This window comes from Fundulus heteroclitus, chromosome 22 (genome assembly GCF_011125445.2).
Source record: "Fundulus heteroclitus isolate FHET01 chromosome 22, MU-UCD_Fhet_4.1, whole genome shotgun sequence".
Taxonomy (NCBI): Eukaryota; Metazoa; Chordata; class Actinopteri; order Cyprinodontiformes; family Fundulidae; genus Fundulus; species Fundulus heteroclitus.
Genome location: NC_046382.1, coordinates 30456622 through 30484129, shown reverse-complemented (window position 1 = coordinate 30484129; position 27508 = coordinate 30456622). Strand labels below are relative to the sequence as shown.

Sequence of the window (27508 nt, the reverse complement as noted above, 5' to 3'; positions counted from 1 at the left end):
TGGGAGACACTGGTAGTTGAGAGTGTGCACATCTGTTATTATTATTTACAGGACGAATACCCTATCCAACTACTAAGAAAAAAATATTGTTTAACGCAATAAAACAGATTTAAATGATTTTGCAAAATTTTTTTCTATTCGATCAGTTTAATGGATCATTTGGGGGAACAATTCAATGCTCTTAAACTTCTTTAGTTAAGCTAGTGATCTTTCACTTTGTAGATTTACAACAGACTGTAATTGGTTTCAAGTCTTGAATGGAGCATCAGGAAGTCTCCATCTTCTGAGCCATGTAATCAAAGAGACAGTACTAAGTTATTCAAAAGAATTATTTATACTTATTTTAGGCTTTCTCTATATGGCTTCATTACAGTTAACAACAACTGACAGAGTCCTTAAGGAATCTACAGGAGTATAATTGCCTGTTTGCATACAATGCAAGTGCTTGATTAACATTTTAATTCACACACAATCACACTTCAAGTGAGACACTAAAAGTAGGTTGGAAACTATTGTTGGTCCCTTGGATAACAGGATTCATTGTTTACAGCTTCAAATAGACATTGACGACCTTAAGGCCTTAAGTTAGTTGTTGCCATCATAACTGTCTCAGAAATAACCAGTCTAAATCCTCATGGACTTGCTAGCAGTGCTGGCAGCTACGATGTTTCCATCCAGATCATAAAGCAGATGGTCTGCTGCAACATATCCTGATGCTACATTATACGTCTGATTTAAATGTCTGGGCTGGAGATTTTGTGCATGGAGTTTGAAGTTTATCGTTGTGCAAAGCACTTTGGTGTTCTCTCAGGACAAAAATATGCATTTTAGGTTTATTGGTCTTTCTAAATTACCCTCGTGAGTGAGCATGGTTGTCTGTCCAATGTGACTAAAGACTGTACCCTGCCTCCTGCCAAAAGACTGCTTGAGATAGGCAATGGCTACATTTTCAAAGGTCCTGTATTTTGATGATGTCCATGGAAATGGACCAACCATGGAGGAACCCTTGAGAAGTACTTAAAATAATTATTGTTGCAGCTTTTGAGCGAATCATTTCATTTGCGTTTCTTCACAAGCAGTACCTATGCATAAATTAAGATACAGTATAGGGACATACAGTATATTTCAAGTGTGTGGGTGTTAACACAGAGCTGAAAATGAGTCCTCAAAGGAACACATGAATATTCATGTGCACATGTTGGACACTTGGATATTTATGCAAAGGAAACCAGTATAGGGAAAGAAAGAAGCAAACAGAGCATGTTAGAAAAGTGGCTTCAGGACACAACCTTTATATTAAATTCTTTTCACTGGACATTTCTTTAATTGAACATGTCCTCCAGAGCATTTGTAGTGAGATAACTTTGTGCAGGGTACCGATACAGTACTTGTTTTCCAAGTGGTTGGCTTTGCATTTTGGTATAATTGCATCTAATATTCTGCAGGGAGACTAACCTTCTCATTCAATGGTTTTTGTCTTTATTTTTATTACTACCTCTGGGAACTCCTTCAAGACAGTTGGAAAACCATTTCAGGTATCTAACCTCATTGAGAAAATGCCAAGAGTGACCTGATACTTCTGATGCTTACGTAAAAAACTCAGGAGGTTATCAGACAAATGACTGTCTGACTTTTACAAGATTAACTGTTCTCTCTACTGAGCAAATACCACTTGCCCAAGAGGTACACTGTTTCAGTAAGGCTAAGCATAATTTATAATCACAAACATTATTCAAACTGTTTCACCCTCTGTCACTTCAATGGGGTTTGCTTTCCAAAGCAAACCCCATTGAATAGCCTGCATCAACTATTTCTATTTTGGTTAGGAAGCTTAAAGGACACGTTACATTGCCCTCGATGACAGATTTCTACAAACTGTAACTTTTTTATTGCTTCCTCAGGACACCCGGGATCAGGACAATTTTTACCTTTACAATAAATTATTTCAGCCTCAGTGGTCAAATTATGTACCCTTTAAAGACCTGCTGTCACATGTTAAGAAGTCGGAAAAAAAAATATCAGTCAGTTTTCAAATATTTGAGGCTGATGGATACTTAAAGAAAGAACACCAACAAGACTGGAAGATCAGGTTTAAGTTTAACTTAAACAAAAAATGCAATATTTCTCTGTGATACCCTTTCACTCATGGCCTACCCGTGGATTAAAGGTGAATATTTATATGTTGCATCAGCAACAATAGATGTTAATAGATTGCCTATTCTACTTTACTATTAAAACGACATACTAAATAAGGCTGTGAAAACAAGTATGGAACAAATAGAAAGAAAAATTAAGCCATTGATGAAGGTATACAGGGCAATAAGTGAGCGGGCTAAAGATGACAGTAAGGGGAGGGAGAAAAAGAGCACAAAGATAAAGTGGCCCATGTAGAAAGAAATGTGAAGCCATTAAAATAAGAAAAAAATACAAAGAAGGAAAAAAGGGGATGTCCTGTAAAAGGGACAGATGGTGAAAAAGTGGCAAAAAGAGAAGGGGAGGGAACGCCGGCAGAGGATGAGCTGTAGGACAATCATAGATCATTTTCTGGCAGCCTCGATTTGTCATGCGGTTATTGGGAGGAAAATGGAATAGAGGGGCAGCAGCAAGGGTCAGGGGGAGAGAACGGGGGTCCAGAGGTGGGAGCATTAAGCCGGAAGGGAGCGCCTGTAGCGGACAGAAAGCGTGATAAACTTCACACTCTGCATCACCTCAAGCTTTACACAGATAGAGATGATCAAAAACTTCTACCGTCATTTTTGGGATTTATTTATTTATTTATTTTTTACACATCACATTTTTATTTTTCTAAACTACCTTATTCAGTTCATGTATAGCCTATAAACAGCAGGCATTCAAAGATTCTTTATTTTAAACCATACATATATATACAGCATAATGTAAAGTCTTTGAATATAAAAAAGTAAATAAAACGCCCTCCTTCAATAGACCTGTGGTGTTTGCTCATATCTCCTACTCAGTCAGTCATTGTGTGCACAGTTCCTTCATCCCCGAGTCTCCAGGATGCCAGCAAGTCTTTAAGCCTTTGAGCTATGAAGACCCCTGGGAAGCTGGATTTCTGCAGGCAGATGCTGTTTAGTCCTCCTCAACAAAGTAAACAGCCTGGCTCATTTCAGGCTTCATGGTTCTGCTCGTCCATGAGATTTGTTGCTGGAGAGTAAAAACATCTTCTGCAGCTGCACTACAATCTCTTCTTCCATTTAATTGTACAAACAGGGTAGGGTGAATCCTGCGAAATATTTGCAGCCAGGTGGTTTAGACTTGTTTTCAGGATTCCAACAAACCCTGTTTAATTGGATGCATGTCTTCCCCAAAGAAAGATACCATGGTGTATTTCATTTTTTGCTAGCAGTAGCTTGTTTTATTGTTACAGTGAAAATAAGGCTGGATTAGTCGTGCTACCTTGTAGCTTTTGGAACCAGGTGAAAGCTGGGAGTATTAGACTTCTGGGCCAGACCTAACTAATTAGTTAGAAGCATATTTGGGTATCTAAAAATAGACATTTTCGAAAAGGTGATTTTTTTGGTTTGTAATTAAATTGAAAAAGTGAAACTTAGATTCTTTAAACGTAGAATGATTGAGCATTTCTTTTTTTGTTGATTTTGATGATGATTATGGCTTATGGATAACGAAAACCAAAACATTAAATTTTGCAAAAAATCACTTAAGACCAAAAATAAAAATTATGTCTATGTACTGCATCATACTGGGTCATTTTGCTTGAATTACTTCATCAATGTTACATTACATGTAGGCTCCAAGCTGAGTTGTTAAGAAAGTCCAGGTTAGCGTCCTACAGCTTGCCTAACACATTTCTTTTATGAGATATAAGACGGGTGAGTTTGCAGGCCAATCAAACATTGATAACATATTTATGAAAGCAAGCTTTGGTACCTTTCGTAGTTTGGCCAGGTGCAAAGTGAAAATGAAAGCATCTCTATAATGTTTGTCAGCAGAGGGGAGCACAAAGTGCTCCAAAACCTACTGTTAGATGGCTGTGCTGACTTGGGACACAGTGAACCAACAACAGCAGAGGACAGGGAAACTAATAATAATCACTGGCTGCAGAAAACTGAAACTGGACTTCAAGCAATATGGATTATTTGGCTCACCACAATTCCTAAAAAATTAAATGAACAATAGAGTTCTTGTCTTCTTTGGTGCTGGTTATTTCTGTTGCTTTTGTATTTTTTTCCAATTTTCTTTTTCATTCAACTTTCCGTAAATGGTGCTGTTTAAACAGCAATTTTCTTTATCAAGGGATTTTTATGGCCTACTCTTTTTATGGATAATGTATGTATCTGTATTGCTCTTTGCACATCTGTGTGCACAGACAAGCTTGCATTTTGCTGCTCCCTTAATCTTTAGAAAGAGGAGGATGAGAATTCACAGATACCTCATTCTCCTTGCCAGGTCTTAACGGAGTTGTTTTGGCTGTTAGATGTGTTCAATAGCTTTATGGTTAAATTGCCAACAGTGAACAGACTACTACTCTGCCCCAGACTAACATGCAGTATATGAGCAGATTAAAAAGAAATAAATACACACCCCCACGCATATATTATATATTAAAAACTGCTCCCTCATCCACCCCTCACACTCCTGAGCAAAGTTGGTGGCTCTCCATTTAGCTTTCGGATTCTTCTACGGATCTTAGTTGTTCCTAAGATTGTACTCTTCTGTACTGAGATGTCTGTTTCTCCGGGTATCTGTTGAAACCACTTCTCCAGAGTGGGGGTCACTGCTCCGAGTGCTCCGATGACCACGGGCTCTACTGTTGTCTTCACCTTCCAGGCTCTTTCTAGTTCTTCCCTGAGCCCTTGGTATTTCTCCAGTTTATTGTGCACTTTTTTCTTGATGTTGCCAGCACTCAGGATGTCTCCAGATAAGATTCTGAACAGATGTTCCGGTATAATAATTACTATGAATATTATATATATATATATATATATATATATATATATATATATATATATATATATATATATATATCATGGGATCTAGCCTCAGATTCAAACAACAAATGATGCCTCCACCTTGTGCATCGTCTAACATGTCAAAGCAGTGGATTTCAATAAGTCTACCAGGAACGCACTCTCCTCGCTTAGCACCTCAAACTCTTCCAACATCGTATACAAAATGATACCATTTTAGCAACATCACACTCTTGCCTTCATTTGTATTCCTGGCTAGAAAAAAATCCAATATTATGGTTGGCTGCCAGTGTTTTCTTCTGTTCAGCGAGACTGAAAAAAAAGGAACAGCACTTTGTGTGCTTTTTAATTTTTCCTGGCCTCCCTCATTAGCACTAAGGGAGAAGGGGTACACAGAACTGGCTGCAATAAATCAGAGCAAGGAAATAGGGGAGAGATACGGAAGGTGTGCACGTCTGGACATCCTTCTGTGTGTAGTATATGCCGTTTGTGCCAGCACTACGCTTCCCTGCACCAACACCATGCTCTCTGTGTCTGGTTAATGATTCATGCTGGGATAAACACTTCCAGGTCATGGCCAGCTTTAGTCCATCTGAGAGATGGGTTGAGTTCAGGTGCCAAGGCACAACTGTGCTGCATGCTGGAATATTTTAATGTAATGGGAGAGAATCCTCAACTGACTCAGAATATTTTTGCAAAAGCCTGATTGTTCAGGAGTATTTGCCTTTAAGAAAGACAACTAGAATGCTTGTTCATGCACAACATATAAATTCACACCTTTTTTTCCCCCACTATCTCAGTCTCAGGCCACAACCACACAGAGCCAAATTAAGATATCCACACAGAAAAGTTTAAGTGTAATGATGAAATTGGCTGAAACTGAACAAACTGTAATAGGTATTGTAATACATATGCCACACCAGTGGGTGGCGCGGTACCACGGTTACCAGAAGCAAGGGAAATAAGATGATCACAATGAGTATGTGCGGGTAAGGGTTGTAGGAACAACTGCAACTACAGAGATCACCATTGTCGTTATTATTGGCAAGGGAGCGCATGCACAAACACACCAGTGTGTGGCCACTTATGCATATAGGGGTGTCACCATGGAGATGCTGCGGGGGCGGCATCGAACTTATCCACTCTGGGAGCTGGTTTCAGATGTTCACGGCCACGTCGTTGTGACGGGACCCCCCTAACCAACAAAGAGGCTTGTCGTATACACCCAAACCCAGCTTCATCTGGACAGGACCCGAGTGAGTTTTCCATTCCTCTTTGTAATAAAGCGCAGTATATAAGTCCTGAAAATTCATGTGTTTTGGAGTTTTTCTTCTACATTTCTTGCTTGTAGTAATTTTATATTAGCTTCTATGTTCAACTTCTCTTCTCTGTATGGATCTTATACATGATTTCCAAACAAATCCAAAATAATTTTACCAAATTATATTTAGTAATATCCAAATATATTGCAAGTTAATGTATAGTCCCTTGCAAAAGTATCCATCTGTCTTATTTAGGAGTATTAGAGTATAGAGGCTTGGATATAATTAAAGCCACTGCTTCTTAAACAAATTTCGTAAACTATTTATTATTTTTCCCTCACTTAGGAATGTTTTGATATTTTGTCCTGGTGCATCACAGTAAATCTCGATTCAACAAAATATCCCTAAGGCATGAATACTTTGCAGGTCACTGGACACATTATCTGGGAAACCAGGAAATATATTGTCGAATACAATAGGACTTCACTGGTGTGTCCAGAAACATGTAATGCTAGCTTTGCAAGCTTGGTGGGTGAAAACGGGTTTAACTTTCTCCTGATTTTGGTAACTTAAGCGCCCATGGTATACTATCTAAATCAAAAGTAAAGTGTTTAAAACTTAACTTTCCACTATTACTGCTTTTTGTGGAATCTATTATCACAGCATTTGTTTTTAATTCCTTGCTTTAACATTAAAGAAGATGAATTCTCTTTTTTGAGTGTGTGCTGTTCCTCAAACCGTGACACGGACTTTGACAAAACAACTAAAGAACACAAAATGCTCCTGACAGCTTAATGTCACGAGACATATGGTCTTGAGCTGTGGGTGAAATGTGTGCAGCACTTGCATGCATGTGCTGGACGTATGTGTGCGTGTTGTGTCCCGCGAGTTGACATGTCAACATCAATAAATTTCCTGAGCAGGAAAAGCCAACATGGCTTTCTGTATCATATCCTATTATAGCATGTCAGCCAGGCAGCTTTTAAATCTTTATCCACAAACATTGGTGACAATAAGATGGAAGAAGCCCTTGGATGAAAACACAATTCACAGCAAGGGCAAATGTTTATTGCATTTCATGCTCAAGTGTCTTGAAGGTCTGTTTTTAATGAGTAACTCATGGGCCTCAATTTTGACATGTGAATCCATTTCCCGACCTCACCTGACACACAGTTCACCAGGGAACACATGTTACAAAAGCCCTTTTGAGCTCCTTTTGTAAGTCATACAACAGATATATATATATATATATATATATATATATATATAATTTTAGCAGTTCCAAATGTATTATCCCATAGAGAGACATTTAAAAGGAAAGATCACAAAACAGAGGAGAGTGATGTGCTACAAAGAGCCATATCAGATCAGTTTTTCAACTGTATCCTTAAATTGGCCAATCGGATAAAAAAGGGAGCTTTTACACCTGTTTTGGTCTGTTGCAAGTGTCCTTGAAAGAGTGTCCAAAAAGATCCACTATTTTTATGATAGCAAGTTTTTTATGGGTTTCTTCCATTTGAAATAAGATTTGGAAAAAAAAAAAAACAGTTTGAGATGGCAGAGATTGCCAATAAAGCAGCTGTGTGACGACTCTGCAACCATTCAATTCAGTTCCGTTTGATTAATAAATGGAAATTCACAACACATGTCATCTTACAAAGTCAATGTAATCAAATCAAATCCCACATCCAGATCATTTAAAAAGTTTCCCATCCAAAGAAACCCAGCAGATGGACTCAAGTCTCAACAAGCAGCATTCACTCCTCCTGAAGGCCCATGAAGCCACAGTGGACAGATGCGTGCATTGCCGTTGCCTTTGCAGCAATCCCTCATACTGAGCATGCATGTAGTGACAGTGGAGAGGAAAACTCCTCGTTAACAGGGAGAACCCTCCATAGAAACCAGGCCCAGGGGTGAACCGTAATCTGCCAAAACCAACTACAGGTTTGAGAAGACAAAGCAGAGACACATAAAGAACACAGAAGCATTGATCCAGGAATACTTTTTATGTTAGCAAGAAAAATGGCAGAAAAGCTCCATAGGTGTCTGTGTCAAGGAAAGAAACACAGTTAAGCAGATGAGCTTTGAGACAGTTTTTTTGGTCAAGAGGATAAAAGAGAGCATATGTAGTTAAAACAGCTCAGCCGATATCTATGTCTAGCAGGGAAGCAGGGTTAGGATCTGAAAGACAGGACTCATTGTATCATCTATAAGATGAAGTTGTTGACAGCTGTAGCTCAGCCAATCTGCCCCCGAGGATGTTGTCACTGTTAAACAGAAAGCCAGGCCAGATGCAGCTAATGAAGAGTGAAGAGTAAAAAACAGAGATAACATGAAGTTAAAAGCTGAAATACCATTAAATAATGCAAAATTGGAGAATATTTAGTGTGCTAATTCACAAAGAACCCAAAGACTAAAAGTAGGTCTTTGACATCATGTTAGGAAAAATCGTACAATTTCTGGAATTCTAAGATTTTTCTTAGAATCTTACCTCAGTGGGATAAAAGTTATTACATAGTACCCTAATCCTTAAGAGAGCTCCTAAAGTAAAAACATGTTGGGAGTAGTAAGGAGGTCTTTTAGCGAGGCTATGGCAATGTTCACACTGCAGGAAAACGCAAATCTGATTTGATCTTTTTGCCCATATGTGACCCATGTTTACGGCAGTGTGAACGGCCCAATTCACCCTCCAAAAAATCTGTTCTGTGCCACTTCCATATGTGGTACAAATTCAGATACGTATCGGATGTATTTCAAAGTGTCTGCCGTCTGAACGGTCATGTCACATTTTATCGTTCTTTCAGACATAGGAGTAGCATTTACCATAAAGAACCATTGCTAATAGCTGTGCTGCTTTCTTCTTACCTTACTTCATCTCTCTATGATGCAATCTTAATATTGTTGGCTCCCATTGCTAAACACCTTTCTGACAATAACAAAGAAAGATGCCGGCCAGTATCTATGTTTTTGTTTTTTTCTTTTCTAAGTTTTTTTAACAAAACTTTATTGAACACTCATATAAACAACATTACTTCCACAAACAGTGCGCTGCTCTGTGGGATATCCTTCTATTACCTGCGCATGCAGGTTGCTGTGTGTTCCTGAACCGTTCAGACAGCAGTATGATGGCGGTCGCATTTAATAGTAATATGAACGGCCACCTAAAAACAATCCGATTTCAGAAAAAAGTTGGAATTGAGCAAAACCTGCAGTGTGAACGTAGCCTAAGATTGTCTTCAGCAGGGAAACAGAGAGAACTGATTGGTTGATCCACCACCTAAACAGTGGAGGAAATGAGCACAAAATGTCTTTAATAATCATACAATCATTAATATCTATATAAGATAAATCTTTTCATCCCCATAGTGAGAAATTAATTGGTTTCAACAGGAGGACGGGTTAAAGGTGATTATAGTAACGCAATTTTATTGATGATAACAAAAAATCTAAGAATAATATTGAATAATCATGATTAAAAAGTGAATAAATGTACAAAGAATCTAGTACAGATGAATTTGTTTATATCAACAGATCATAAAATGCTATTAAAAATAAACTTCTTATAAGAAGTGTAAAAAGTTGCAGAAAAATATGTAAATTTTCTAGACAACAAAAAAAGGGTGGGATTTGTTTTATTCAGTTTACATAGCGTAAATGATCATCTAGAAATTATCAGAGTTCTCGCCATTTCTAAAAGTTGAATGGGAGGCAGATTTTTTACTTATCAGGTGAACACGATACATTTTCATAAACGATTAAGAAAAAATGTGTGTCCACAAGAGAGGATGTAGCACAACTGAAGAGGCTATAGTAGGTATGCCCAGCCCATTGGTGGTGCTGTGACACTGCCAAAGAAACATCCAAAAAACACCAGGCAGGCATGCACAGACAACCCATGTGTAGTGAACACAGCACCGTGGCGAGAGATCAGACACAGAGGATGCGGCGTATAGAGCGGGCTCGCCAGAAAAGAAGAGTCTGAGGACACTAACAACAGCCTTAACAAAGCCGCAACACCGGATGGTGCCATCTTTGTTATTTGTGAGAATGAGGCACAAGCAGGTTACAGAGAGAGGCGAAGCTATGATGTCAAAATTTAAGAACAGATGCAGCTCACATGACTACACGTAAATGGAAACACGTAAATGGGATGGGGCCTTAGTCTGTCAGGCAGACACTTTGTCTACTTTTATGACAAGCCTTAAAATCTTTCTTTTTTGATAAAGCCTGTTATTAGAGTGGCTGAGGTCATCCTAAACTATCTATATACTTATGCTGGCATAGGCTTAGGCTTACTGAAAGACAAGATTTTCATTATTTGTTACCATTTCAACTATTAACCTCATGTCCTCTCAGCAAAATCTGGCCTGGCGTTCTGTTTAGCTGTGATACCATTATGTAGGGGGCAGCGACTGCGCTACTGCCTCCAACAACTTCATGTTCTCTATTTAGAAAATACACTTGGCCTCATCTTTCAACGCTTAACTCTCTTACCTAGATCTGACTTTTGGTTGACTCTTTACTGCGGCCAACTGTGTGTGCTCTTTTCATTCTGTAGACTTGAAAACTAATTCAGAGTTTATCTGCTTAGCCGTGTTCGTCTCCTAGAAGAAGCTAATAAATAAATAATAAAGTGCATTTTTAATTTGAAATGGAAAAGCAGAGGGGCTAAAAAAACCTATGTGAGGTATAGATATGCATAATATCTGCCTTTTGTGAAAACAATGGATCATCACAAAGATGGATAATTGTCCTATATACTTTGAAAACAAGAAGTAGTGTGAGGATTGGTTTGCCTATAAAAACACTTTTGGGATACAGCATAAGCTGTACAAACGCATTCATAAACTTTTTCAGATTGTATCACATTGCAGCCACAAAGGTTATTTACATTAAGTAGATAATTTAATATATTTAAGAAGTGATTTTTAAAAAAATGATAATCCTAAAAGGCAAAGTACAACTGCAAACCTATTAAGACAAATTAGTCCACCAAAATGTATAGGCGAGAATATAAAACATGGTATAATCTGGTTTTTAAGCTGGGGATGGAACAAGATGTAGGCGAGAGTGTTCTCACCAAATGAGTCTAAAGTTCAGCTTTTCTGCCAATATGAAAAACACTGTGTGTGGCCGACTGAAATCCATTCAAGAATCAGTGGGAAGAATTAAATTAATGTTAAATGATGCTCTCTTGATGCTACAGAGCTTGAGCTAAATTACAAAAAAGAGCGAGCAACATTTTCGTCCTGACAGTGTGCAAAGGAGAAAGAGACATGCTCAAAAGACAGCTTTAACTGCAGTGACATGGGGTTTTATAAAGGATTAAATCAGATGAACAGGATGCAAAAGCAGACCACAGCTTTCAGAGTTTTATTGAAAAATCTATATGTTCCTCAAAATAAATGGCCATTGAGACATATTATGGCTTTAATATTATCAGGTTCACTAATCTAGGGTATTGAACAGTTTAATCAATTCTCACTTTTACATATATGTACATTCAGGTTATCATTTTTCTGTATGAATGTGTTCAAATTACCTACAATCAACATATTCTGTGCTCAAGGGCACACCAGTGGGCCCTTAAGCCAATAGGAGCCAGTAGGTTTTAGATCGGGCTGACTGTTAAGTGAAATAGTTTCTCAACTTGTACTTGTTAAGAATGGGATGGAACAAATAGAATTAAATTTTTGTGCATAGCTCAGCAAATAAACCTTGCCTGCAAGATGAATTCTCTCGGTATTTGTGCGTTCACCAACACAAAAGAATTCATCTTGTCCCACTCCCGTCTCAATCGTTTGGGCCCGAACAAAAAACAATTTAGGCCAATCAAGTTGCAGTATTATAGTTTAAGGTGGACATACCCGCTATGATGAAAGCAAGATCTGCCGAGCCGACAGGTGAACCAAAATAGATTCAGGTGAAGTGCCTTGCCCAAGGAGACAGTCGGCGCGGCAGATCGAACTGGCAACCCGCCGATTGCAGGACTAACTCCCTAACCTCTGCGCCACTGTCGTCCTAAATAGATCCCATATTTACAATCATAAATTTCACATTTAAATAACTGTCAAAGTTATTGCACTAATTTTATTCTTTTAAGCCCACAAACAAACAGCTTTAAAGAGAAAGCAAAGAAGATGCAACAGAACACAGATAAGTTTATTATTTATACTTGACTGTTCAGTTGCAATCTGCCATTGTATGTCCATGAAGCCTTTTTTACCCTCAGACTGATTTCCGTATTGCAGACACTTTGCCAAAATAAAGCACACACGTTGAGGATTTCTTAGTATCTGGGCACCTGGTTGGTGATGTCTGTGAGCAAGAAGCTAAAGGTTAGCGATGTGGATTCACTGATTTTGCGCCTACAGAGTAATAACAGACCTTGAACGCACCAACTGAATGCCGGTTTTTCACTTAAGTGAGTTTTAGGGACAACTTGTTCTCAAGTGTTGCTGTAAAGCTGAAACTAAAGCCAAGTACAGAACATTATTCTTAGTGAATGACATGGTTATCATCAAATCTGCTGTTTGAGACCCAATGTTAATTTCAGCTTCTCTTGGCAGAGATCATCAGTGATTAAACAAGGAAATACTGTCTGCATCAGTTTCGTTTTCATTAATCAGTGTTTAATTAGGAGATGATCTGAAAACTGGGCACACCTACCACTGCTTTCTTTAATATGCATTACAGCCTCACATAAATCAACCACTGCTTTAAAGCATCCTGTCCTCATTAGGTGATGTCTCTGCACTCATCTCCTTTGTCTTCCTCCTCTGCCATCTCTTCTGTTAGATTTCATCCATTATTATTATTTCATACAGGGTGCTTTATAATGTTGGAGTACCCCCCTGTAGCGCCACATCCCTTTCTCATGGTTGACCTTTCATCCATACATCTGTCTCCTCTTGTCCCTTTTTTTTATCTCGCCCATTGCACCCCTCTTGTCTGTGCTGTTGCTTTTTCTGTGTTCCTTTCTTCCCATTTTAACCCTCCTGCCATCCTGAACAGCATCTCTATCTCCTCTCATGTCACTTGGCAGCAGACAAGAGTGCTTGTTACTGTTGTGGGCTGGTTTAGCTGCCACAGATGACGCAGACCTCACCCAGCTTTGGCGCTTCATCCATCAACCGGCCTGCTGAGCTAACACACCATCTGACACCACCTTTGATGTTCTTCATATCAACATCTTCGAAAGGCTGTCATGGTGTTACAACAGCAAAAAGAGATGTTATAGAAACCAAATAGTTAACTTCTGTTAAAATACAAAAACTATGAGACTAAAGGTCATATATATGTGAGACAGAGGACAAGATTTTAATAAAAGGAAGCTTGCTTTCTTGTATTTTATTCATTTTGACACATGTGGCCGGGCATTATCATGCTTCTGGAGGAACCTGGGACCCACTGCACCAGTTACGTGTCTAACAACGGGTCTAAGGATTTTCAGCGTAATACCTAATGGCAGTCAGGGTGCCATCGTCTATCCTGTAGCGATCTGTCTGTCCCTGCATCGATATGCCTACCCAGACCAACACTGACCAACACTCTCCCTGTAGCTCTACGCTTCTCCAGGAGTGAATGCTGCTTGTCGGGACTTTGAAGCAATCAACTGGTTCCCTTATATTGGAAATTTTTGACCAATCTGTATAATATGATTGAATTTGACTTTGTAAAGTTCCTCAAGATGACATGTTTCATGAATTGGCGCTATATAAATAAAATTGAATTGAATTGAATTGACCCACCACCAAACCAAACATGCTGAACCATGTTGCAGGCAGCATAACACCCGCATCAGCTCCCCCAGACATTTTAATGCTTGTCACATGAACGCTAAGAGAACTTGCTCTCACCTGTAAAAAATACAGGGCCCAAGTGCCAGACCAATTTAAGTTTTCTCTGCAAATGGCAGTCGAGCTTCACAGTGCAGGGCAGTGAGCACAGGGCCTACTAGAGGATGTCTGGCCTTCAGGCCACCCTCAAGAAATCCGTTTCCAATGGTTTGGTCATAGATATTCATGCCAGTATCCGACTGAAGGTCACTTTGTAGGGCTTTGGGTGCACTCATTCTGTTCCTCCTTGCACAAAAGAGCAGATATCGGTCCTGCATATGAGTTAAGGACCTCTGACAGCCCTGTCCAGCTCTCCTAGAGTGACTGTCTGTCTTCTGGAATCTCCTCCGTGCTCTTGAGACCACGTGGTGGGAGACACAGTGAACTTTCTGCAAATGGCACATATTTACGTGCCAATCTGGTAGAGTTGGACTGCCTGTGTAACCTGTTTAGGGTCCAGATCTCCTCATTCTGATGCTACCAGTAGTGACACTGATCAAATGCAAAATTAATGGAAAGCAATCAAGAAAAATTAAAAAAAGGAGAGGAAAAAAGAAATTCTGTGGCCTCCAACAGCAAAACCATTTCTGTTTTTGGGGTTGTCTCAATGTTTGCCCTTTCGTGCACCTATTGTTAATTTCATTAACACCAGAAGAGCTGGCACTGAATAACAAACTGCTCTATTACTGAACTGACCAGGGGCTGCATTTGTTAGGCTTGCGTACGCACACTATTGGGCCTGAAACTTACGTACGTCTCTTTCCACGCAAAGGTGGGGATCTATAAACAAAAGAAACTTGACGGAAAAACGTGCGCCCCCTACCGCAACTCTGACCCATGCATACTCTCATTTTGGAGTGAGGGGAAACTGCAGACACAGATGGTAAAGTGGTGAATTGCAGCCAAACTGCATGATGATTCCCTTCAGATGTTCAATGTCACTCGATTCCTCCTCTCATTCCTCCTGGCCTCGCAGCCTCAAGATGCCTGACAAAGCCTCACAGAGTCGCATTACCCTAACCACCCATCACAGATTTTCTATCAGATTGAAGTCGGGTTATTGACGGCTCTCTTCACAAATTTACTGTTATTTCCAGTCAGAAGAAAACGCGTTGGTAAAATGAAAAGATTACTTTAAACCTAAATCAGCCTGTGGTATGAATGACATTTGTCTGTATGTATGTGAACTGTATGTGAAGTCATTACTGTAATCCATATTTTGAATCAAATTGAATAAATTGAATTCTGTTTGATTTGAGCTTTTGTGATTGTTGTTTCGCTGAAACATTACGTTTGCCTCATTGGACCACAGCCGTCCCTTTTATGGTCGCTTTTGATCCCATGGTCCTGTTTTCATCTTTACAATCCTGTTGCGTTTCTCTGTAATTTTCAGCAAAGACATTGTGGTCTCGTTAAATCCCTTTGTGGTTATTTCACAGCGCTTAGGAATCATCCGTAGTTTCTCTGCAGCCTCCATGCATCTCTTTGGGGTTATTTTCTGCATCTCTCTTGGCCTGTTTAGTAATCCAACCATGGGTACTGAAAATGAATAAGTATTCAGTATAGCACAAACAGAGCGTAGGGAAATGGGAAACAATCAAGCTCAACAAATACTGGAAGATGAATTTCGAGAGCAGAAAAGAAGAAAGCTGTAAAACAAATCAGGTTTATGAGATAAATTGCTGCTACTCTGCTGAAAGTGACCAAGTCCATATTGTTTTAACTACAGTACTTTACAGCACCAGGATGCTTTTATTTTACCACCCATAAATCACTAAAACCCCAATACAACCCCAACTACAAATGCCTTGAACAGTCTGGTATTTATGATGAATCTCTTTATAAGACAATCACAATTTTTTCCCTCTCAGATATAAGCATATTTATACCCCCTACATGTCTGATGCAAAGCGGATGCAGCCTATGAAAACATCCAATAAAGTATTGATAAAACTCTGAATTAACAAATCTCCGCTGCTTGTAAAATATTAAAATGTTCACAGGAGGATTCATGTGCTGTGCTGAATTTAAAGTTATGCTTATTTCTTGGTCCCCAGGATGCCTCATGGTAATTGTATACATGATGTTAGGGGACTATAACTGTCTGAATTAAATGCAGAGCAATGAGACAAGAGGATGTCTGCAGCCGACTTGGTCTGTGTACCAAAACAGAACACCCAGAAAGTAAGGAAAAAAAGATCAAAGCAATATGTCATTAATGAGACCTAAAAGCCTTGATGTATTCACAACCTGTGGACTAATTTATTTGTCAGTGAGCACTTAACTTTTAGATTTATGGAACAGCATCCACAAAAAGCTAATTGGACTGCAAGTGATGTTTCTGACCCACTGTTGGTCAAAGCTTTATTCATGGTTGCTCACATTAGAAAGAACAATTACAAGAGTTGGTGCAGGAAATTGGTAAAAAGGAAAGAGTAACTAAAGATGGTTAAATGTCAGTAATATTTAGTATACAGTGCCTTAGAAAAGTTTGTATATATATATATATATATATATATATATATATATATATATATATATATATATATATATATATATATATATATACTTTTCTTTCATTACAAAGGTTTTGTCACAATAATCTAGTAGGATTTTACATATAGGTGTAATGTGTTTATATAATTTAAGTTTATATGTCTAATTATAGCCTATTAAAGTTGAGCATGTCGTTGAGGCGGGGCTGTGCCCAGGTCACCCCTCCTTCACACTCATGTTCTTTCAACCCCACCCTCCCTTACAATAAACCAGATCTCACCTCATCTCTGCTAGTCCTCTTCAACCAATCACCCTCATACCTTTCCTACATCTCATTCTTCATATATATCCACTCCTCTTTGTTCTCAGTTCTACCTGCCCTATCTAAGCCCAGCTGCTTCTGAACATAAAATATTCTTACAAACATTACTGTTTACATGTAAGAAAAGGCATGTTGTGCCTCTTCTAATGACCAGAGACCTGGCGGCATTTATACTTACAAAGAAGAACACAGTTGAAACCTGAAGTATATCTGAAATATGTTAATTAGTTTAACACATTTCATAGTCAAGAATAGTTTTTTTCATACCGGTATGTCATCCAGATAAAGACACATGGTCTGCTTTAACGTCTTGCAAAGCTCAGGAAAGTACAGGGTAACTATTAAAAACTTACCTACCTTCTCTGCTGCATCCCTGAACCTCCCTTTAAGCATATACTGGCTCTATAGGCTACTTCAAGTAGCTCTATTTCTAGCATATTTGGGACATTTTCCACATAAAGGGTTTACAAATATTTGTAAAGCAGCTCTGTGTCTCTTGAAGTCAACGTAACAGTTCCTATAGCTAATCATTGCTATCTGTATAATTCCTACCACCAAATGTTTAGCCCTTGCCCACAAAAGCTTTGCATGCTGCAAAAAAAATGTGTTTCTGGGAGAGTTGGTCTTTCCCATTGGAACCAATTTTCTGGAGAAGGCTTAAACATTGTCATATGCTGCTTTGACAAGCTGGCTGGGCCCTGCAATTTCTCATCGAGTGCATTCAGTTCCTTTGTGGTATCAACAAGAAAAGCAAAGCCCATCACTCTTTAGGATGCTTGAATCCCAGAACTTCATCATGCCCTGTGCCATGAAGTTAAGCAGTCATATCCTTCTTACTTCAATGGTTTCTGTTCGGTTAAATCCTATGATAAAATTATGGATTCTTGACAAAATGTATTGAAGTAATGAAGGGGTCACATACACCATGCTTCTTTCCCTATTGAGACAATTATTTTAAAATCAAACTATTTGGCAAGTAGTGGCAATTCAAATATGAACCTGTTCTGATACAAATATCATTAGAAATAAAGCTTAAAGCTATATATATATATATATATATATATATATATATATATATATATATATATATATATATATATATATATACACACACACACACACATCTCACAATGTTGTTGATATTGTGTCATTGTCATTGGTTTTATCTACTATTGTTTTTGCTCACATAACAAAAAGTGTTCTTCAGAACAACACATTTCAATGTGTTTATCATCAGAAAATAAAGCTTAATCATTCACTGAAAAGCAGGTTAAGTAGTGACTTAAAAAAAAAACTTCAATGTTCCTTTTTATGTACAATCCTAATTTATTTAAGCACATTAGCTGACAAAATCTTCAATTAGATAAATTAATCACTTCACAAATTCTGAACAACAAAGGAGACCGACTGTCCTAACTTTGATGGTCAGATTTTAGTCTCAATTGTCCAAAGCTAATCACAAATTCATAAAAGAAAAAAACAACAACAGTCAGAGACCTAGATACTGCTTAATAGGCTGTGTAACTGCCACCTTTTTATATTTACAACCACATATAAACTCCTCATCTATGGGTGAATTTTACATCCAAGTGTTTTTTATTTGGGTTAGAAAAATCATCAATGCTTCACTGTCCTTGCCAGATGGGCAGAAGATTAACTGTCAGACTGTGATGTGTTTGCAGAGCTGAACAAGCCGCTCGGATCACGTTCACGCCGACACATTTTTCACTGCTTTCGACACTGCCTGTGCTACGCAAGCGCTTTCAATCCGCCTCAGTTCAGCAAAAGCACAACAGCACTTTATTCAGCTGGGTATGACCATGGAGTCACCATTAAAAAATCCTCCAAACTACTAAACACTGAAATCCTGAGTTAAGAGAAAACTCATGATTTGTTCAATGTAAAATTGCATCATGCCTAAAATCTGTTATTGGGTTTGATGCATTAACTTATCCTAAAATGTGACAGGTCACAGCAACAAGTCTCTCCGTGGCCGTTTTGTGATATTTACAGATCCTGAAAAAGTGAAATCTAACCTTTTCAATTAGGTCAAACTTAAAAAAAAAATATTGAACATGATATGACCATTTGAATGTTGGCAATCTGCAAAGAAGATTAGCAAGAAAACAGTTTCTTTAGAATCACCTGGGCATCCAGCTGTTCATTAACAAATTATTTAAACATCATCTTGGATACATTTTGAAGCTTGGGATCCATACAACAAGCAACTTTTACTGAAAATATACAAAGTAAGTAAAAATTACCTTATTCTGAAAAAAAAAGCTTTTTTTCATAGTAGTTTATTTAACAATTCCTGAAAGACTTTTTGCTTTTACAAGGTCAACTCAATCAAAGGTGAAACACATCTTGGTTTCACCTCTGCCATGGGATTTGTCTGAGGTTGAAGCAGGTGCAGACAGGATATTGGATCAATAGTAGTTGAAAATGCCCAATAGAACCAAGGGAATTTATCCTTTACTCAATGCATTTCTTTTATTTTTCTTGGCTGCAGTTGTGACAATCTATAGTTAGACCTGAGGTCACCTAAGAGGTTTCAGAGCATGTTTTCAAGCATGGATCATTATCTTTATTCCATAGAATCTTGTTTCATTTCTTACTCTTTTGCTCGCCGCCTGTACTTACTGAAACAATAATGAACAGAAGGCTCAGTGATATAACTTACCTGGTGGATGAACACCTGAGCTCCTCGAGGACTCATGAGGAGCACGGCCCGTCGTAGAGTGTCCCGGTAGCGGTTCAGTTCCTCCGTGCGCATTGTACTGAAGAGATCAGTGAATACTCGACTGACGTTGCGGTCCACCCTCTGAAGGGACACATCCAGACCGAGCCGAGATGCCTGGTCCATGAAGGTCTGTAGCCCTCGGATATCTGAGGAAAGAACCGACATGGTCAGAAACAAACACGCAAAGACACAAAGAAAAAGCAAATACTTCTTCAGACAGGTGTTGCTTTGGCCCGGGAGGATAGGAAAAAACAAAAATCACAAATCTTGATAAGCAGACGGTGTCTTCAACACCTGCACATGCAAACAATATTCTCAGGCTTTGTTCCAAGGGCTTGAAGGCAGATTTTTTTTTTCTTTGCTCCTGATCTAAAGAGTGACAAAACACAACAAGCAGTTGTCTCTTTCTGCTTCCCAGGGTTTACAGAATGTCAACCTCCAGGCAGGTGCTGTTATCCCTGGAGAACTCTGTGCATGTGTCTAGTTTTAGTGCATAGGAAACCACTCCAAAAAATATTCCTGCACCGCAAACACAAATCAAAAGTGATATGCAGCAGAGGGATCACGTTAAGCACAGCAATCCCGACGGTCACAGAGGGAAGCAGCTGCCCAGCATGTGCCAAGTCATGCTGCATTTTTAACGAGAGAGCTTAGAAAAATCACTGGGGCCTCACTTTTTTTTGTACCCACTAAAGAGGTGTGTGCGTGTGTGAGTGTGTGTGTGTGTGTGTCATGTTTTATATCTACATGTGTGATGAGTCAGAACAGAAATACATAAACTGTACATGGAAAAAGAAAACCACCTATGTAGGATCAGAGGTTCAAGAAATAACTGCTGATTTTTGACACAGTGCATAGTGAAGAAAACAGAACTTTTTATGACTGGAGATTTGGGCAACACACGGGGAAACGAACGGCCAGGATCTGAGTGGAGTAGAAAAATGTTGGTAAATTAAAGTTGTTGTTTTTTGTGACTGTTTGTGTGTGTGTGTGTGTGTGTGTGTGTGTGTGTGTGTGTGTGTGTGTGTGTGTGTGTGTGTGTGTGTTTGTGTGTGTGTGGGCAGGCGCGCGTCAGTGCCTTGGGTGAAGAACAGAAGCAACATGACGAAGTACCGTGCGAAACAAATCATAAGAATTAGCTGCACGGTTTGATTTCTTCTTACAATTGATGTATTGCCATTTATCTTTCAGGTAGCAAAAAGACTAAAAATTGCTGCCGGATTCTCCTCAGATTACAAATGCTCAAAGAGGAGAACAAAATGTGAAATTAAATCATTCATCATTCTGAAGTGTCAAACTCCTCCAGCAACACTCTTTGAAACTCTTATTTAGAAATGCACGCAAACACAAACACACAATGTTTTCAATTGCCTAAACTGAAATTGTAGACACAGATGGAGTTCTTTAAATACAAAAAGAACAATACAGTAAATCCTACTACAGAGATATGTGTGCTTTCGTTTCACTTCAAATGCAATGTTCAAATTCATTCAATGTTTTCCTTTCTCGGTTTTACGTCTTGTCCCTTAGAATAATCTTTTATGTCCAAATATGGTATATTCAGGATTTACTAAGTTACTCATGTACAACTACAATTTAATCTCATTTCTCATTTTGTTAACCATAATGAGAAGACTCTCCCTAAACCACCATCCTGTCATTAAATCTATCCAGCTTCAAGGCTGAGATAATTATCATATTTTTATTTGTATAGTTTCTGGTTAATGTCAGGTCAGATTCACTCACATCTAAAACATTCCTAATGTTTGGTGATTAGCTCTTGGTTTCCCCTGATTTGCTGCCAGACACAGATGATTAAATCACAAACAAGAATGACAGGCAACTGAAACTGTGCGCTCCCTCCACATGAACCATCTGTGTAATAGAAAGCCTGGGGGTAAAAATAAAATAAAAATAAAACAATAAACAGAGTTTACCTGAGTACATTTAACTAATTACTGACTGTGTTTTAGCTGCTAGGGTTTGTAGGAGTTGTGAAACTGCATGAAGTCTATAATGTGGGATCATTGTTCAAACTATGAGGTTTATGGGATTAAACATTAACTTCATGAGAGATGCAAATGCCTGATGAATTTATTCACTACAAGCTGGTAAATAAGATCCAGTAAGTGAATGTAGCTCCATGGTGAATTGCGTGCACTTGTGTAGCGCTTTATCATGTCCGAGGACTCCAAAGAGCTTCTCACAGCAGAAGCCACTTGGCCCTCTGACTACCAGCAGAAGGCAAAGCAGGGGAAGTGTATTGACCAAGGAAACGACAACAACTGACATGGACAAATGAGGAGTTTGAACAGTCAACCCACAGGTTGAACTCCTAGCTCCAGCACCACTGACAAAAGTTAAGGTGCCGTAAGTCGCCATTACCACCAATTCATGGACTTCTTTGGTGTGGAGAGCAGTCAGCATCTTTAATTTATTCTTGTCATGGAGATCAAAGCACCAGCTGGTGGTTGCTCAGGCATTTGATGTTACTATGACTGTTAGTATTAGTGACTGTTAGTCTTAGTGAAGTAGGAGAAAAATAACATAGACAGGTCATAGTTCAGTCTGAACAAACCTACGATTACACCCAAAGTTAGATAAAGTTAAGGAAAACCTTAAAGAATCCAATGTTTTTGGAGCTGGAGGAGAGCACGTGCGATCATTGTCAGTACATGCAGAATGCAAATCTATTTGGAGAAGATTACCACATTTCAAATACAATTTTGAAATTACAAATTTGCTTCTTTATTTGGTGTTTATTTGTGTTTTCTGTAAGTTTGTTGTCCAAATAAGAGACTTCACGGTCAAAATCAAGCCTAATAAACCACAACCTGCAACTCACAGAATTTACAAGATGTTGCTTATAATAGGCAGACTTAGTAACTGTTATTGATGCTGATGGCCTTACACAGGGCTGCCAGAGCGCTGGTCGTCTTACCATGAGAATGAGAACAGAGCCAAAAGACCGCCTCTGGGTCGGTGCACAGAAAGTTGCAAGTGTGATTTTTCGACAAGAGACACTACGGGGAGATGGCAGCCCCTTCAGTTGTCTTATAAACACTTAGATTACCATCACAGGGACTTAGAAGAGGATATACTGAGGGAAAAATGTTACTTTGTGTGGCTTTATTATCTTTATACCCTCACGGGGTTTAAACCTGTGAAACTTCTTAATTAACGCTGTGATGGAAATGGGTAAATGCTGTGCATTCTGGGATCAAGAGTATTAAGCAGTCTCTTTAGTTCCCTGTGCTTATTTCAGTTCTTGTTCCTTGGCTGGACCCCAACACCACTGCTCAAGCTGCTTGACAGCCTCTTTTAAAAAGTGTAGAGTGTCACTGCAGAGTTTTCCCGTGTATATCTGTGTAACTAATCCCCAACTGTCAATGGGCTACATTTTCTGTCATTACCATTATCTAGTTCTTCTACTTTCACTAAAACTTACAAAGAAGGTGATGCTGAGAAGCTTTTCAAAAATAGGCTCAGCCCATGGTAATCTGCCAAATACCCTCATTAAAACAAAACTGTTGATCTATTTGTAACATTTTCATGGCCGATTGATTCGTTTTTTTTAAATTATTGTGATTTAGGTGTGTAACCATCTGCCAAAATTTGACCTGCAGCTACTCACTGACTGGAATGGTTACCACTGCCTGCTATATAATCTAGCATCGACACCATTATTGGTCTGATACAGATGCTGAACAAGATCAGTATCTTTAGGTTAAATAACAGCTAAAACTGTGTTCTTTTGGGAGGAAAACAGAAATCTGTAGTAACTTAGGCTGGAGTGAAAAGCAGTATAGTATCAAAACATTTCCAACAAACAAACTAGGATGTGTAACCTCACAGATTAAGGTTTTATGCTTAGCTGCTCCAGGACTTTAATAGAAATCTTGGTTTTTAAAGTCAACATTTCAAACCCATCACAAACTTTTCCAATGGGCAGCCCTCTGCCATCAAACGGAGTGAAGAAAAGAAGATTAACATGAAATTATAAGTCTGATTTCTGGTCATGTTTATCCAACCGTCATTTTGAGAAACCACCCCTGAAAGTTGTACATTTTAAAGCTCAACCATTTTTCTATTCTCGTATCAGACTGCTTGTTGCACTATCCTTCTGCTTCTTCGTGTTATCCTGTCAACACTACATCGTTCTTAAGCATCTGAGCTGAAAAAAATAAAACCCATGACCATACTAAAACATGGGTTTTAGCCCCGTGGTAAAAGTAAAGCAAACTCACTTTTGGATTTGAGAAAAGCAAAAATAAGCATGCCATGATCAAAGGGAGTTTTTTTTTTTTTATTACTTCACAGAACTGCCAAATAGAAATCACAGGGAAAATAGGTTCTACACAAGCCTGTTTACTCAAGACTTACATCAAGCAGTTAAACCAATCACTGCTATTCTTGCAACAATAGCATCTGTTAATTATTTTCAACATAGACTTTTTTTTTTTTGCATATCTGTAATCTACGAGCCACAAACACCTAGAGCAGAGAGAAATTACTCCTTCAGCTTTAATTGCTTATTATTACAGATTTACACTCCATGTCACCACAGCATTTTAAATTAAATACAGATTTGTGCTGTAAACAGATGAAGCACAAAATATATCTTACTTCATGCTTATGAGATTCATTCATCATATCCATGTGGCAGTAAATCTGTTAATCAGGATTTCTGCTTGAAGCATCTGCTAAAAAGTTTACATTTCTAATGCCTTATGATCAATGATACCAACAAGTATGCATTTAGACTTCAGACCTATTTCTTTAAAAATTACATAATTGTATCTGCTTTTGGCCAATACCTGAACAATACACATTTGCTCATTATGCTAGTAATGTAGAAAAAAGCACAATAACAATAAACAATGGAGGACATTGTCAAATCATAACATTAAGTAATCATTCAAAGAAAATGTTCTAATAAGAAATAAACACCAAGTAAAGGGTTATGGATTACTGTTACAACACTTTCTCCAGTTGTTTGCACTTTTCCAGATTTGATCTTTCAAAGGGGCATCCCTTTGAAACCACAAAACTAGAAAAATGTCAGAATTGGAAAAGCATGGGTTCAGCTAATCTTACAAAAAAAAAACACACTTGCCAAAACCTTGAATAACAGATTTTCTTTTTATTGTCTTTTGACATCATGGTTTATATTTCATTACTATCTATATCCTGGTATGGTCCATCACTTTAGAAAAAAGCACATAGGTAAGCTATAAACTTCAAAGATCTGATTATCATGAAAGACTCTTTATCTTTTAGTTCAGTATGTCTCAGCCCTGTTCTAAATCACAAGTCGTTGAAGGATTGCTGATGTTTAACTATGAAGGATGGCAGGTTGGTTGAATGTTTCCTTGAACCAGACAGTGCTAAGAGGACAGGATTTTCTCATGAGAACAAGCCTGAATGACAAAAAAATCACTGTGGAGAATAACAGACAGCAGAGCCATTGTTTGATTCTGTTCACTTTGTGCAGCACCAATTTACAGCTAATGTTCTGTTGAGACACTTTACAAAACAAAGAAATATATAATCAAAGCAAAACGATCATTTGAATAGTTGAATTCTCATTCTCAGTTGATCCTAATTTTGTTATGAAAGTCAGATTCAGTTTATAATGACAAATGGTATAAAGTTAAGTAGCCTAGGAAGTTCAGCCAATTACTTTATGTAATTGAAGTTGCATGTATGCTTTACCTTGAGCAAACATGTCGCCACATTGGAAAATAATTCCTTTTCAACAGGAAAAAACCTCGGGCAGAAACGTGTACAGCCATCTGCTACGACCAAATTGGGGTTATGCACATTTTACTGGAATCTTGTTCTCATGAAATCCAGAATAAATGTATGATTTCCATTTGTATGCATCTGGAATGTATGTGCTTTACTTTGTCCAAAAAATTATCATACAGCCATTTCTGCAAATAAGTTAAACATACAAATCTAAGAAATTGCATGTGCATAATTATTTACAGCCTCTGCTCGATACTTTGTTGATGCACCTGTTGCAGTAATTATAGCAACAAGTATTTTAGAATATGTCACAAACTAATTATTTTGGTCAAACACATTTATTTTGGCATGCCAGCTGTTGATGTCAACATTTGTTCTTTATCTATATGTTACATTTTGTTTATTTGGTCCAATCAGACTACGCTTAGATGGACTCCAAGTTGTTGGGTGAAGTATAGTCTGGGTCAAAGCCTGGTCTCAAACAATTTGTGACAATTTTGTTTTATTTATTTTGCCCATCCACAACACGTTGTCAGATTTAATCCAATAAATCTAATTTGAAAGTATATGACCAACAGGTTAACAGTAATTAATCAATACTGACAATGGATAGCCAATATACTGGGAACAAATATTATAAAAAATGAAATTGAATGAAAAGCTCTGTTTACCTTATGACTAATATTTCTACTCTTCACTTTTATTTTGACAGATCCCTTATCAAATGATGGGGATATGTAGGTGAATACCTTGTTGATATAAAAAAACAATAATGTTTTCTTATTTATTTTTATCTGTGTTTTTCTAAAGACTGTGCTGAGGGTAGTGTTTCAGGCTGAATCCTTCAAGTATTTCCCACTTAGGAGGAGTTGTTTAATATTAAATTGATATTGAATGCATTTTAAATGTTCACATGCACACAGAGTCTCTCTCTCCATTGGCACTCATTGTACCCGTACATAATTTCTGGCCACAATGATCACAGGCATTTTTACGTGCAAATTTGCACCTGACTTTTAGACATACTACATAGAGATGCAAAAACCGCATCCGCAATCAGTTTCAGGCTTGATACATTGCTTTGCAGGTGGTAAGAATTTACATTTGCTCCCATATAATTGCACAGTTTGATCATCAGCATATGCTCCGCATATTTGTGAAGGCACACAGGCAAAAATGTTTACACTCGCTGTTCTGCTCATTTTGCTTTGATAGCTGCCGTCAGGTTGTTTGCCTTGTTGGATCTGGGGTCTATCATCTTCCTCTTGACAACGGCCCAGAGATTTTCTATGGGGTTCAGGTCAGGGAACTGACTGGCCTCTCAAGAACAAGAACACCATCATTTGACCAGTTTTAGTACCTTTGGCAGTGTGGGCAGTTACCAGGTGCTGCTGGAAAATAAAATCAGCTTCTCCATACAAAACCCAGTGGACCAACACCAGCAGATGACATGGCTCCCCAAACCATAACTCACTTTGGAAACTTCATACTGCAATTCAAGCAACATGGATTATGTGCCTCTCCACTCTGGGAACTTGATTTCTAAATTAATACAGAATTTACTTTAATCTGAAAATAGGACTTTGGACCACTGAGGAACAGTCCAGGGGTTTCATTTATAAATCTTGTGTACGCACAAAATGGGGCCTAAAATGTACGTATGTCAAAGTTGGGATCTATAAAAAAAAAAAAAAAAAGTTGACAGGAAAATGTGCGGTCCTCCCGACAACTCTGACCCAGGCGTTTGCTTATTTCGGAGGGAGCGAAACTTAGCGACACAGATGGTAAAGTGGTAAATTGCAGCCAAACTGCATCATGATTCCTCTCAGATGTTCAGTTTCACTCCATATCAGACATTAATCGTAGATCGACTTGATCATATGCATTCAAAACTGCTGTGTTAGTCATGCTTGCACTGGTGTCGCATAACTGTACAGAAGGACCTTTCAATAAAATAATTTAAAACATCCCATAAGCCATCTTAAATATTAAGTAAAAGTCTGCACAACATTTTATCTGAGTTTTCTACCATCACATCCCTCTCCCCAATGATCACCAGGGTGATGTGTACCACAGATTAACAGATTGTGACAAGGTGTGTGGCAATCATTTAAATTGCTGTAAGAAGTCTAACACACTTGTGC

The 27508-nt window shown here is 38.3% G+C and overlaps 1 protein-coding gene across 3 annotated transcripts in view; it reads right to left on the bottom strand.

Moving 5' to 3' along the window:
* The window catches only part of grid1a (glutamate receptor, ionotropic, delta 1a), a 347515-nt gene that overhangs the window by 102063 nt on the left and 217944 nt on the right, over nt 1-27508 (bottom strand). For all 3 annotated transcript variants that reach the window (XM_036126094.1, XM_036126093.1, XM_036126092.1), the window contains exon 4: nt 19554-19759. In XM_036126094.1, the coding sequence (XP_035981987.1) occupies nt 19554-19759 (206 nt within the window). The remainder of the gene's footprint in view (nt 1-19553; nt 19760-27508) is intronic.